At 36.7% G+C, this 15,266-nt stretch overlaps 1 protein-coding gene across 3 annotated transcripts in view; it reads left to right on the forward strand.

The window, feature by feature from the left end:
• Positions 1–673, forward strand: part of LOC143887832 (Homeodomain-like superfamily protein) — a 47,032-nt gene extending 46,359 nt beyond the window's left edge. For 2 of the 3 annotated variants that reach the window (XM_077392043.1, XM_077392041.1), the window contains exons 10-11: positions 110–213; positions 296–673. In XM_077392043.1, the coding sequence (XP_077248158.1) occupies positions 110–213; positions 296–326 (135 nt within the window). In that variant the 3' untranslated portion in view covers positions 327–673. Of the gene's footprint in view, positions 1–109; positions 214–288 lie in introns of all 3 variants that reach the window. The other variant, XM_077392042.1, reaches the window with a different exon arrangement.
• Positions 674–15,266: the final 14,593 nt, after the last annotated feature.

Below are 15,266 nucleotides of genomic sequence, written 5' to 3' on the forward strand. Positions count from 1 at the left end.
AGAATGCAAATAAGTTGAAAAAATTTTAAAAAAAAAAATTAGTCAGAAGGTTGCTTTCCATATGGTAGCATCCTAAGAGGGCCTAACACTTAGAAATTGCATGATGCAGAGAAGGTTGCTCTCGTCTTATGATGTTGACCCTGAGGAAGCTAAGCCCGTCATCGATGCAAACAGCACGCTCCCTGCCGATGAGTCCGATGATGTTCCGCCCAGGTAAGAAAATCACACTCTTACATTTGCAGAATATACTTAGCCATTCTGTTTAATTTCTTAACGAGCTGTTGACAGTGAGTAGAAGTGCGAAGGCGAAGGGGAATGATCAGTGAGCTCCCAGTCCGCCAAATCGTTAATTACCAAAGGTATATCTTGTATGTTGTATTATATGGCTTCGAAGGTGGAACCAAAATAGCTAAATTGTCATTGAATGGGGAACTCTACCGCCATTTTCAGTCATTTTACTCTAATGAAAAAGTGTAGAAATCAAACAATGGGTGGTGGTGGTATGAGTTGTTCAGTATATGTAGTCATGTAGGTGTTTCTGTACAGATATGGTTGTTTTGAATTTCCAAGAAAGAGTTTTGACATTACGAATGCTGTAAGATTGTGTAAATCAACTTTGGTTTTGTAGTATTGAACACAACTCTTGTTTACTTGTACTAGGGATATTGAGATCCTTCTCTCTCTCTCTCTCTCTCTCTCTCTCTCACACACACACACACACACGCACGCACGCACGCACGTGCCCTTATATTATTGAAGAACACTACATCCTAGTGGGCCCCACCTTTAATTAATCCAGACCTTTCTTTTGATAGGTCTTGCTATGGTTACTCTATGGCCAAAATATTGTCAATCATGCAATCCTAGCGTCCAATCATATAAAATTTTACTGTTCAAAAAACTATATGCAGGCAATGGTTCACATTCAACTGATTAGGTAGACTTTTAGTCTATAAGAGAACCAAAGCAATGCATATCAAATGAACGGTCTGGATTAATCAAAGGTCATTTGGATATGAATTTTGAGAAGAGGGTTTATGGAGAAAGATGGTGATGGTTATTAAATAAGAAATCCAATCTCAACATGTTCCAACGGCTGTTTGAAAGTTAAAAATGATAGCACTCATTTGGCTATTGAAAATAGAGAGATTCAAATTTCAAAATAAAGTGAGGATGGCAAAATATCGAAACGAGAGTTGCAATCTACTATGAAATCGATACTTCACGGCTGCTATCAAGGACCACTGGAAGTGATTTTTTTTTTAATGGTACTGGAAGTGAATTACATATCTCTGAATTGAAGAAACCATGGCTGCAACCTCCTAGCTGGAAACCAAGAGAATTTTGCAGAAAGGCAAGACATTAAGATGGAACCCATATTTAAAATCTTTTGGGAAAGAAAATAAACTGAAAAAAACTGTTTAAAAGAGAGCATGCTTCACTTCAGCCTCATATGCTAAGTGAGAAATCCGGTTTGGTTTATGCCGCGGTCTGAGAACCCTTGCAAAAACAATGTCCACCGATCAGACCAAACCACAAAAAAAAAAAAAAAAAGGTGATGCCAGAAAGAAAAACATATTGCATGGGATTTTTATTTTCCCACTTTTTGGTTGTTTTGCATCTACTGGATCCCATAAAAAAATATGAGCAAAACCCAGCTGGCATTTCAAATGAAATCCATATAATACAATATCTTTTTTTTTTTTTTTTTGGAATGATATAATACAGCATGTTACAGGTAGATATCCCCTTTTTCAACAAGAAAACCACCTCTTGTTGTGAGGTTTGAGATCCATTTCTTGTGGATTCTGGTTATGGAACCAATTGATGGTTTTCCACCCCAAGAGGATGTTATCATTGAAAATGCTATGGAGGACGAATCAACTGATGATTTTTCACCCCAAGAGAATGTTGTCATTGAAAATGCCAACCAGAATCCACAAGAAATGAAGGATGTAGTGGCACTAAGGAGATCTTAAAGAATAAGGAAACCGGCTATCTCTTCAAATTACATTGTGCATCTTTCGAAGGTTGATCAAGAGTGTGCAAATGATGGAGATCCTTTGACGTTTTCACAAGCTATGGGCCATGAGGACTCTAATTTATGGCATGATGCCATGAAGGATGAATTAAAGTCTACGGCCAGGAATAAAGTTTGAGATATTATCGAATTGTGTAAAAGGGCTAAAGCCATTGACTGTAAGTGGGTTTATAAGATTAAAAGAGACTCTGCCGGCAATGTCAAATAATATAAAGCAAGACTTGTGGCTATCAAAAGAAGGGCGTAGTTTATCATGACACTTTTTTACTAGTTTCGGAAGAGGACTCATGAAGAAAAATAATGGCCCATGAGGCTCATTTTGATTTAGAGCTGCATCAGATAGATGTGAAAATGGATTTTCTCAACCGTACTTTAGAGGAAGAGATATACATGAATCAACCTGAAGGGTTTCAGTCTGAAAATGGTAGTCATTTGGTTTGCAAACTTGGTACCTCAAGTTTCCTTACAAGATTGCATATATCTTAAAGTCAGTGGGAATAAATTTATCTTTTGGTCCTATCCGTAGATGATAGTTTGCTGGCTACTAATAATTTAGGAATGCTATGTAGAGTGAAACAGTTCCTAACTCAAAACTTTGATATGAAGGATATGGGTGAAGTCTCATATGTCTTGGCATAGAGATTCACAGAAATAGATCTCAAGGTATCTTGGGTCTATCTCAAAAGGCCTACATTAACAAAGGATTACATGGATCATTAGATAGCTGCAAATAAGATTTTACAGTATCTTCAGAGTACAAAGGATTATATACTTACATTTAGACGGTCGGATCACTCAGTGGTAATCGAATATTCAGTTTCTAACCTTTTTAGGTGTCTCCATACAAGGAAGTCGATATTGGGGTATATCTTCTTTCTTGAAGGGGCACCATTTCATGGAAAAGCATAAAGTAAAGATAGACAGCTTATTCCACTATGGAGGCTTTATTGCATTCTATGAGATGACTATGCAGACATTATGGTTGCGGAATATAATCACAAGGCTTAGGATTCTGATTTCCATCTCCAACTCGTTAGTGATTTACTGTGATAATTCTGCTACAGTATTCTTATCTATCATGGAGTTCCATAAAGTTAGAGAGAATTTTCTGAATAATCGAGTAGCTATTAAGCGCATTCTACTTTACAGTTGACAGTGGATCTCATGACTAAAGACTTCTGCCTAAGTTGTATGCGTAACATGTAGATCATATGGGTTTTGTAGTATCTGGTGCTTATTTACGTTTATGTCACTTTTGGTTGCAACATAAAGATGATGATTCTGCTCATATGTTTTTACATACATTTTGTCTTATATAAATTGTATATACATCGAGGTTTGATAAGACGAACTGTCCATGAGGATAGATAAAGTTGGACTCGAATAAGCATATGTGGGCTTATTCAATAAAATTTTAAACCACGGATAAAATGCACATTAGTGTGAATCGGTGTATGTGAAACATAGAAGGTAACATTTCCGGTTGGAGGAGTATGCCATTATAATTCGTATATTTGAAACATACTATAAGGGTGAATGATAAAGACAGAGTTAAACGATATTTGGGATTGATGATTTTCCAAAATAATGGCCATAAAATTTTCAAAATAACTTTCTTAAGACTCTAAGTTATTTTGTGGATATACCAACGTGGACCAAGTGGGAGAATGCTGGCGTTTTTAGTGTGGCCCACATTGGAGGGACCTACTTTAAAGAAAACGTTGGCTTTTACTTATTCACTTTGTATCATATTCACAAAGGCAGTCTTAGGGATAAATACCAAGTGTTTTGAAACTCTAAAACATGTAAGTGTTTCAAATGTGGAAGGGCACAATTCGCGTGTGTGCCAAAATCTATAAATATGGGTTGCATTTCATGGAACAACACTCATACGTTATAGCTAACGTTCCATCATAAAGAGGGTCCCTAATCTGAGAGGAAAATTGTGCCTGCGATTCTATCGATCGAGCCCTAAGGTCTTCTACAGATTAGAAGATCTCCCTTCTCTTGGTCTTGCGCAGTGGAGATCGTGTTCATGGTTTGCCAAAGCTCGAGGGATTCATGATCTTCAAATCTAATCGCCATGGCAGAGGTAAGTTCCTCATTAAATTTAGTTAAACAAAGTTTAATAGGAAGACCATAAGCAGCCTAATCTTGCTTTCTTCGTTAAGCAAAGTAAGAAAGGGTGTAAATTCAGAAGAGAAATCTATAAACAAGCATCTTATGAGAGAACTCAATGGAGCTAATAGTTTCCATGCAGGGCCTAGAATTAGGGGAAAAAATGATGGAGAAAGACGGGGATGGTGATGAAGAAGAACTACCTGATTTGGAAAAAGATGGAGAGAATCAACCGAAAGATGAATCTTTTTTGAAGAATTAATCTCCCTTTTATACCTTTTTCAGTCTCTCGATTGACTTAGAAAGAGAGAAGTTGGATCTCTCTCTTTCTAAGGTTGAAAACGGGATTCTGTTTTAGGGGGGGGGGGGAACGGGCATTATTTATTGGAGCCACATCCACTAAAAGTACAATTAATTCGGCACAAATCCCCATAACGTAATAAATACACTTTGAAAATGGTTCAAATCAACAGTCCCATTTTCAAAGTGTTTTCCCAAAAAGAAGAAAAGAATTAAGCTCTCTACGTTCATTTATGTCCCACACCAAGAAATAAAAGAAAATTAATAGGGTACTGATATTTAGACTACCATATTTTGATAATTGCACCAACTTATTAAATCATAGTAGTGTGTGAATATCTAATGCCAGTGGTGATAATAAAAATTAGGGATTTGCTAGGCAATTCTGCGGAAAGCCATTTCGTGGCTGGCTTTTGCTTGTGAGAACAGCCACACAGGTTGACTTTTTGACAGATTTTGTCTCATTCATTTAGTGTATCTAAGGTGATTGTTCTATCATACAAAAAGTCCCCACGAAATTGCCTAGTAAATCCCTAAAACTAGACTTTTTATTTTTTTTGGTAGGCAAGCTTGGGTTAGGAGGACCCCTACCTATATATATATATATATATATATATATATATATATATATATATATATATATATATATATATATAGAGAGAGAGAGAGAGAGAGAGAGAGAGAGAGAGAGAGAGAGAGAGAGAGATATGAGAGAACATTTCCTACACACTTGTGTAGGTAAGTTACCTACACACTACCTTAAAATACAGTGGGGGCCCACATTGTTTGGGTGATCCAAACAATTCATTTGAATGGTCCTCACATAGATAGGGTGTCCACAAAAAATCAGATCCATAGGATCATCCCAACCCTTAGATTTGTGGAGGTAAAATTGACGTGTATAAACCTTCACAAATTAGTCCATTTTTTGCCTCCATAGTTTGAATGGTTAGGATGATTTTATAGATCTGATTTTTTGTGGACACCCTATCTATCTGAGGACCATTCAAATGAATTGTTTGGATCACCCAAACAATGTGGGCCCCCACTGTATTTTAAGGTAGTGTGTAGGTAACTTACCTACACAAGTGTGTAGGAAATGTTCTCTCATATATATATATATATATATATATATATATATATATATATATATATATAAGTGTTCCTGCGCACTTGCTCAGATAAGCTATCTGAGCAGCTGCTTCAAAAACTCATGTGGCCCCACATTTCTTAGGTGATTCAAAGCATTCATTTGGAAGGCCCTTCCATGGATAAGGTGCATGTGTACCAAAAATGAGTCATTTAGGATCATCCTAATCCTGCTATTTGCGGAGGGAAAAATGGTCAGAAAGAGTGTCTGTCCATTTCCCCCTCCACCTTTGATTGGGTTAGGATGATCTTATAGGGCTGATTTTTTGTACACGCCCTTTCCATGGAAGGGCCTTTCAAATGAATGCTTTGGATCACCCAAACAATGTGGGCCACATGAGTTTTTGAAGCAGCTCTTCAGATAAGCTATCTGATCAGCTGCGTAGGAACACTATTCTCTCTCTCTCTCTCTAGACGATCGAATCTATCAGAATTTAGAATGTTCAAGAGAGGGGGGAATCAATGGAAGGGATTATATCTCTCTCTTTGTATGGGCAATTGGTCTTATGAAAGATAATCTTATGTGGCGTTAGCTTCACTCCTTATCTCCCAGTTCTTGAAGTAGTCTAAATTTTCCTATATCTTTTCTAGAGTCAAGATTTTCGTCCATGGGCATTGATAGTCACCCTTGATGATATTAACTAAAGCAAGGGAATTCTGCTCTAGCCAGAGGTTTTCAATTCCCATTTCCTTGGCTAGGGTGATTCCATGGTGTATTGGGTTCAGTTCGAGACCATGGATCTCTTCAGTATCGTGTTGATGGATTAGTGAATCTGATATGTCCATCTGAATCCCTTAAGAGACAATGATTGCAGCAGCGTCTTTCACTAATGAGGTGTCATAATTCAAATTTATGAAGCACCCATTGACAACACTTTGGACTATCTTGCTTTGGGGTGGTGTGGCAGTCCAAATTTACTGCGATTTGGGCGCTTCTTTTGCTGTAAATATCATCAAGCTGCCAAAGGTAACAAAGTCTGTCCCAGGTATTTTCTAGGATGATTTGCAGCACTATTGTCTAGGATGAGTGCAGCTGTGTCTTTCTTCTCTTGATGGAAACTATCTTAGTAACTGTTTAATGGAATTACATATGTACCCTTTTTTAGTAGGTAAGCTCCGATCGAACCTCTGGCCTCAAGGTTGAAGGCCAAAGTCTTAACCACTGGGCTAGAGGCTCAATCTGTTATCCTTCGTACCCTTATCCTATTCTTAACTTTTTATGTTTTTTTTCGTCTTTTTTTATTATTTTTCCTTTTTTGTTGTGCTTTTTGCCAATGTTGTAACCTGACCGCTCTTAATAATTTAATTTTAATATTGAAAATTAAAGAAAAGAGGGTGAGCCTTGGCGCAACGGTAAGGTTGCTTCATTGTGATATGGTGGTCACGGGTTCGAATCACGAAAACAGCCTCTCTACAAAGCAAGGGTAAGGTTGTGTACATCTAGCCCTCCCCAGACCCTGCAACGGCGGGAGCCTCGTGCACTGGCCGCCCTTTTATTAAAAATTAAAGAAAATGAAAAATAGATAATATAAAGAAAAATTAAAAAATCAACTTGTAGAGAAAGAGAAGATCTTAGCGCATGTTTGGATCCAAGGATTTTTTTTTTCTTGAAAAAAACTTCCCCTAGAAAATCGAAAATCCAAGGCTTAGTTAATTGTCTGAATGTAGATTTTGGAATTCGCAGGTAAAACATTCCTCAAGAAGAAAACCGACTAAGACCTATTATTTTCTTTTCCAGCAAAATGAAGTTCTCATTTATCAGGCTTCTCTCTACCATGTATTCTCTATCTTCTTTCTCCTTTTCACGACTGCATTATTGAATGGAAAACCACATCTATAATGAGAAGGAGAAAGTTTGGTTTCCTGTTTTGTAAGTCTTTTTTTCTTCTACTATATTGCCACATGTAAGATGATTGAAGAGGTGTACTTTGTACCTCCTGAAGTCATATAGATCGGAATCCGGCCCTACCGGATTAGGAATGTGAAGGCCTTTCCTTCCCACTCCTGCTCGTAGCCCTTGGCCCCACTCATTGGATGATTTTAGACATTTGATCAAACATTATTAAAAAAATGTCCTTTAAGACGTCGCTAAGCCATTGATTTTTTTTTTTCTCAATGGCCAATGAGATCTTCATTTTAGTTGGTGCTATTTAATCATTTGTACTTTAACATGGTGCTTTCAGGAACTTTAACATGTGATTTTTTAATATCAATGAGTTGCTGGGTCTAGATCACCCAAAGTCATCAAGGAACCCAGGACCTACCGTGAGCTATGGCAATAGCTTTGATACCATCTGAAACAACTAATTACTCCAAAAGCTTAAGCTTTTAGGGTTGTATTATTTAATCGTTTATAGTTTAACATGGTGCTCCCAGGATCTGAAAGCTTTGACAAAAAAAAAAAAAAAAACGTTTTCATATGTTTAAAACAAAAAGTATTTCAAAATTTTTACTTCCCTCTAAAACCAATGACCACTTGGGCTTGGTGTGCAGAAGTTTAGACCTAAATTTTTTTGGGAGAGAACTTTCGCTGTCCTTTCACCACATTTAGACTTTTAACGTGTCTTCTCTATTTGGTGCTCTAACCATGGGTTTAATTTTTTTAATTTTCTTTTAATCTTTTTTAATACAGAAGTATAGTCTTAACCTTCTTAATGGCCATTTTGATATATATTACTTATTTTGCTCCATTGACTAACTAGCTTGATTCTTAATTAGTGTTAGAAAAGCAACTTAGGGTTTCTAATGACAGTTACCCTCTTGATCGCCATAAAGGATAGAAGAGCAACTTAGGGTTTCTACTGTATCATTAAAAAACAACTTAGAGGTTCTTTGTTAGAGAGATTGGTCACCTCTCTAATACAAACAAAATCATCATTGATCTCCTCTCTAACCAAGCCTCCCATCTTTTTTTACCAATTTTCTCAATTTTCATTAGTGGTTCCTTTGAGCAATGACTGTACATGCAAGTTCATGGATCGACGTTTTGTTTGAGTGGACACCCTATTAAAGATTTGTTTAATCCTGTAAGCTTCTCACTGCTACACCATATTTTCACTAAGGCCGTGTTTGGATTGCAAGAAAAACATTTATGACTTAATTTTTTTCTTGGGCATGATTGTAGTTAATTTAGAGAGATATTATCATATATTGAAGGTAGCACCAAGTAAAAATTGAATAGGGTTGGTTTAAGTTATCATTTTCAGCATGTAAAAAAAGAAGGAACCTTTAGTTTTCCTTTCAAACTTTTCCAAAAAAAATAAAAAAATCCTGCAATCCAAGCAGGGTCCAAGACGGCTACTATCATTGGCATTAGGACGGTGAGGTGGGAAATTGAGTTGTTGAGAGTTGTTGGGGTGCAGACATGATCGGCCAGGGAGAGGGTTTGTAGCTTTCTATGAACTTCATGGATATAAAGTAAGCCATAGAGATCTACGAGAAAAAGATCATTAACCTGATTTGTAGTAGTAATTACAAAATTATACAAATATGTAAAGGGTGAGATTGAGTCTATAATTGATTGATCACCACTACCCCGCTACATAGGAATTTCAATGATCAGATCACATAATAAATGACAAAATTGGGTGTCTACAATAATATGTGAAAAAGAAAGGCAAAATGTCCGATAAACGCCGACGTACTGACAAACAACATGAAACAAAAGATGCCAATGTCTACCAATAGACGCCGACGTCTATCAAAAGACGTCAGTCGCTATCAGTACGCTGGTGTCTATCCATCAAAAGACACCAGCATCTATCCATAACGCCAACTATTATCAAGCCAACGTCTTTTAGAATTGATTTTTGGATCATTCAACCTAACTACTTGCTAGCGCTTGGACTTGCACATGCACCTAGGCCCTCTATCTTCTCTTCTCATTCATATTTATAAAAACTAGAACTCTTTCTCACTTTCCAATGTGGAATTATTCATTTTCGAGAGAATGAGAGAAGACAAAGGCTTTTAACTTGAGTGGAAAACTGTAATTATATAAATGTTTGGAAAAAAATCTAATTTTAGTATTAATATACTAACAGTTTAAACGCACATTAGAGACTACCAGGCCTTTTGGAAATCGCTAATAGTCATTTGCCTAAAATTTATTAGCAAATAGTTTTGAAGTAAAATGTGATTACTTGAAAATAATAGTTTCAAGGGACTTTAAAAATGATATATTTATTTATTCGAAGAGATCTTAATGTCCCATTTGTAAAAAGATTACATTAAAATAACTCTAATTACGAATAAGCAGTGGCCATCCCCTATACCTTCTACACAATAGTGTATATTTTTTTCTACGCAACATTGTAGAAAAGTAAATGTAGTCTTATATTACATTAAAAGGCATATTATGCAAATAATAGCATTAGGGGTATTATTTTCTCATCCCCTTTTATTCAGCTTTTTCACGTCCTAAAGGGGTGGAAATGCTGTTATTATTTTATTTTTAAAAAAAAAGACAATCAAAAGAGGGTGAAAATATTGGAGAAGGGAGTAGAAACATCATTTTCCTTTCCATTAATATTAATAATAATCACCAGGTATATAAATAAAACATAAAAGGGTGGCCCAGTGCACGAGGCTCCCAACATTGTGGGGTCTAGAGAGGGGTAGATGAACGCAGCGTTATCCCTGCTTTACAGAGAGGCTGTTTCCGTGACTCGAACCCGTGATCACCAGGTCACAATGGAGCAACCTTACTGTTGCGCCTGTTGGAAATCTGTTGAGGGTACTGTTAATGATAGAAAACAGAAACTTGTTGCTTCAAGGCGTGATATCACTTTCCTTAAGACAAGATTCGCCCCCACTAGTAGTGTGCAAAGGGGATCCGCGAATTGCCTCCAAGATACAATGAAGCCTAGTAGGGAAGCCCTACTAATGTTTGATGACGTGTAGCACTAGCGGAATCAAACCCGAAATGCCCTTCCGAAATTTCAAGCCTTAGAGAAATCTCTAGATTCTGTTTCTGCAGAAAAACAGTATCTAGAACAGTAAACAAAAGAAAAACAGTATGTAGAAATACTTGGGGATTTTTGTAGGAGTGTAGAAGAGTGTAAGTGCAAAGTGCGCCAATAAAGCGCCACTATGCGCCCTATAGCCCATTGCCCACGCCGCGCGCGCGCGTGCGCGTGTGCGAACGGTGCGTTACACCGTCCCGCGGGTCCAACCATGGGTTCAACCCAATGTGCAATCAACAAGAGTTAGAAAAGGTTGTGCTTTATAAGCCCTTCTCTTTCTTTTCTCTCATCCGGTACGGGACTATCTTTTCAACTACACTTCTACATCCTTTTGTAAAAGCAAATATTTCCAAGAAAACATTTTCTTTTTCCCAAACGCTTTTGATAAAACATTTTCCAAAACACTAAAACATGTAATATACATGATTTTGAAAATGCAAAATCACTAACAATCCCCCACCATTTTCAAAATCAAAGAAAATTTTCTCATCAGGCTTGGAAATCTTATGCATAGATGAAGGTATCTCTCGATTTGAACCTTCACTTAGTGAGGACATATCAAAGTTAACCAGAATTGCATAGTAGACGTATCTTTGAACTAGCTATTCTATTTGGTTAACCGGATACGTCTCACACACAAGATTTCACCTCTTTGGGCAATTTCTAAAACCGACACATGTACTGGCCTTGTGTCTATATCTTGGTTTCATGAGCGCTCTAAAGACTAGCCAGGTCTCATAGGAAGCGGCACCACTTCCACACTCACATAGGTAGGCTTATCAAGAGTGCCCCTGTAACTAAAACACTCCAACACTATGTTAGAAGCCTATTAAGAGTTTAAATACTCAGCCTTCTCCTTTTAAACATTACAGGTACCAAGCACTTTACCTTGGTTTGCAAATAATACAGATTATAGTGCTTGCAATCACTCCATATGATGTACTTGGACTCATTGAACTCAAGACTTGATGTTTATTCAAGTGTTGAGTTGATGTTCCATCATTGGTGACTATTGGTTAATGGCTTTAACCCCATCCCTAATGATGTATTACACACCAGATCTCTTGCAAGAGCTTTAGTGAATGGATCGGCCAAGTTTTGGCTCGATCTCACAAAATCAATAGTTACTACTCCATTAGTAAGTAACTCTCTTATAGCAGTATGTCTAAGTCCTATATGTCTGGACTTACCATTATAAACATGATTATATGCCCTTAATAGTGTGGCTTGACTATCGCAATGGACATAAATCGATGGCATTGGTTTAGACCATAACGGAATTTCCAATAACAAATTCCGAAGCCATTCCGCCTCTTTACAGCATGTTGCCAGAGCTATAAACTCTGCTTCCATAGTTGAAGTTGTTATGCATGTCTGTTTCTTAGAGGCCCAGGAGACTGCTCCCCCACCAAGGGTGAAAATCCACCCACTGGTTGATAAATGGTCTATAAGCTCAGTTATCCAACTAGCATTAGAGTATCCTTCTATTACAGTTGGATACCCACTATAACATAAACCATAGTCTATAGTTTTCTTTAAATATTTTAAAACTCTATAGACTGCATTCCAATGAGAAAAACTAGGATTACTGGTAAACCTACTAAGTTTACCTACAGCATATGCTATGTCTGGCCTAGTACAAGTCATAGCATACATAAGACTACCAATTACACTAGCATACCCTAGTTGAGAGATAGTCCTGCCAGTATTAAGATACAACTTTATATTGGGTCAAAAGGTGTTGAAATGGGTGAACATTCAAAATGGTTAAACTTTTTGAGAACTTTCTCAATATAATGTGATTGTGTTAGAATAAGACCATTATTCTGTCTTATGATTCTAATACCCAAAATCACATCAGCTTCACCCATATCTTTCATATCAAAGTTTTGAGAAAGATATGATTTAGTACTTTGAATGCTTTCAATATCGGTACTAAAAATTAACATGTCATCAACATATAAACAAATAACAACACCTTTGCCACCCTTAAATTTACTGTATATACATTTATCTGACTCATGTATCTTATAACCATTTGACACTAAGACTTTATCAAATCTTTCATGCCATTGTTTAGGGGCTTGCTTAAGCCCATACAAAGATTTGATAAGCTTACATACTTTATGCTCTTGGCCTGGCAGAATAAATCCCTCAGGTTGTTCCATATACACTTCTTCATCAAGTTCACCATTTAAGAATGCGGTTTTAACATCCATCTGGTGAATGTGAAGTTTGTATATGGAAGCAAGGGCAATCAACACTCTAATGGTAGAAATCCTAGCAACAGGTGCATATGTATCAAAGTAATCAATACCGGGTTTTTGAGTAAACCCTTTGGCAACTAACCTTGCCTTAAACTTTTCTATGGTCCCATCTACTTTGATCTTCTTCTTGAAGGTCCATTTACATCCTATCGGTTTAGACCCAGGTGGTAGATCAACCAAAATCCAAGTTTTATTACCCATGATAGAATCCATTTCGTCATTAATTGCTTCTTTCCAAAAAGCAGCATCTTGTGACTTTATGGCTTCTCCATAGGTTTGAGGGTCACTTTCTATGCTTAAGTTTAACAAGACAGAACCTTGGAGTTTTTCCCTTGTCCCTTCTACCAGGTAGGTTACAAAGTCAGGGCCAAAACTCCTATCCCTTCTATCTCTTGAGCTTCTTCTTATTTTACTAGGTTGTACACTAGGTTCACCAACTTCTGTTTGTGATTCTAAAGGATGATCTACAGAAGTTGTAGGTTCAATTTCTTTAGGAATTGAAGTGAACCTATTTTCATAAAAAAAGGCATCTCTAGATTCAATTATGGTATTGACATCTATGAAATCATTAGGTTCTATAACTAAGAACCTATAGGCCTTACTGTGACTAGCATATCCCAAAAAGATACACTCAATACCCTTTTCACCTAATTTTCTTAACTTAGGTTTAGGGACTTTAACTATAGATCTACAACCCCAAACTTTAAGGTAACTTAAGTTTGGTTTCCTTTTCTTCCACAATTCATAAGGGGTTATATTAGATTTCTTACTTGATACCCTATTCAAAATGTGACAAGCTGTAAGTAAGGCTTCACCCCAAAAACTTTTATTTAAACCAGAATTAACAAGCATAGCATTAATCATTTCAGTAAGTGTCCTATTCTTCCTTTCTGCTACACCATTTTGTTGTGGTGTATAAGGGGCAGAAGTTTCATGGACTATGCCTACTGATTCACAGAAATGAGGAAAGTGATATTCACCACCTCTATCTGATCTGAGACATTTAATGCTTGTTATACATTGGATTTTCTACTTCAGTTTTATAAATCTTAAATTTTTCTAAAACCTCATCTTTATGACTAAGTAGATAAGCATAACAGTACTTAGAATAATCATCAATAAATGTAACAAAGTACCTTTTACCTCCCTTTGTGGGAACACTATGTATGTCACATACATCACTATGAATTAAATCTAACAAGTTAGAAGTTCTATCTACTTTAGGAAATGACTTAGTGATTATCTTGGTTTGCATGCATGTTTTACATCTATATACTAAGTCATTTTCATATTTAGGAATTAAGGTTAACTTAACCATATCATTCATTTTCCTAGTATTTACATGTCCTAAACGATTATGCCATAAAGATAAAGAAGAATCCAAAACATAAGCAAAGACATTCACTTTATTGATATTAAGTTTGAACATCTCTTCATACATATATCCATTCCCAACAAAAGTACCCCCCTTAGAAAGAATGAACTTGTCAGATTCAAATACAAGTTTGAAGCCATTCTTGTTGAGAATGCTTCCAGACACTAAGTTCTTTCTAACTTCTGGTACATGGTAGACACCGGTTAGAGTGAGTCGCTTGCCGGATGTTAACTCAAGTTCCACCTTGCCCTTCCCTTTGACTTCTGCTGTCGACGAATTTCCCATGTATAACACGCTTCCATCTTCAACTGTTTCATAAGTTGAAAACAGGTTCTTGTCTTTACAGACATGCATCGTCGCACCAGAGTCAATCCACCAATCATTGCCATCTTCAAGCATATTTGCCTCTGAAATCATGGCGACAAACTTTTCTTTGTCTGTTGGTGCACCCGACTTCTTAAGGATAAGAAGTCGGCACTCACTCTTGTAATGGCTTGGTTTGCCACAGTTGAAACAAGCACCCTTTCTTTTCTTATTCTTATTAGTCTTCTTTTCAGGGTGTTTGTTTATCTTCCAATTGCCTTTTCCTTGTTGGTTCGAATTCTTGACATTTTCCACCAAATGGATCTTAGAGGATACAGTTTCATTTTCTTTCTTGTCTTTGATTCTTGACTCTTCCTCAATCTTGAGGCATTGAGCCAAGTCTTCAATAGACATTTCATCTTTCTTGTGTTTTAGACTTTTTCTAAAGTCTTTCCAATTTGGTGGAAGTTTGTCAATAATTGACGGGACAATGAAGGAATCATCAAGAAGGATGTCTTGCAAATGAATTTGATTAATTACATGTTGTATTTCATGTAATTGATCAATAACAGACTTATCATCTACCATTTTAAAATTTAAAAATTGACTCATAGTGAATTTCTTGCTACTGCCATCTTCCGCCAAGTATTTGGCTTCAAGTGCATTCCAGATTTCACTTGCTGATCCCATGCCTTGATATATGTCAAATAGTGTATCTGACATAGCATTTAGGATGTGCCCTTTGCAAA

This window comes from Tasmannia lanceolata, unplaced genomic scaffold (assembly GCF_043159265.1).
Source record: "Tasmannia lanceolata isolate RefF3 unplaced genomic scaffold, GAP_Taslan_0.1 ptg000012l, whole genome shotgun sequence".
In the NCBI taxonomy this organism is placed as follows: domain Eukaryota; kingdom Viridiplantae; phylum Streptophyta; class Magnoliopsida; order Canellales; family Winteraceae; genus Tasmannia; species Tasmannia lanceolata.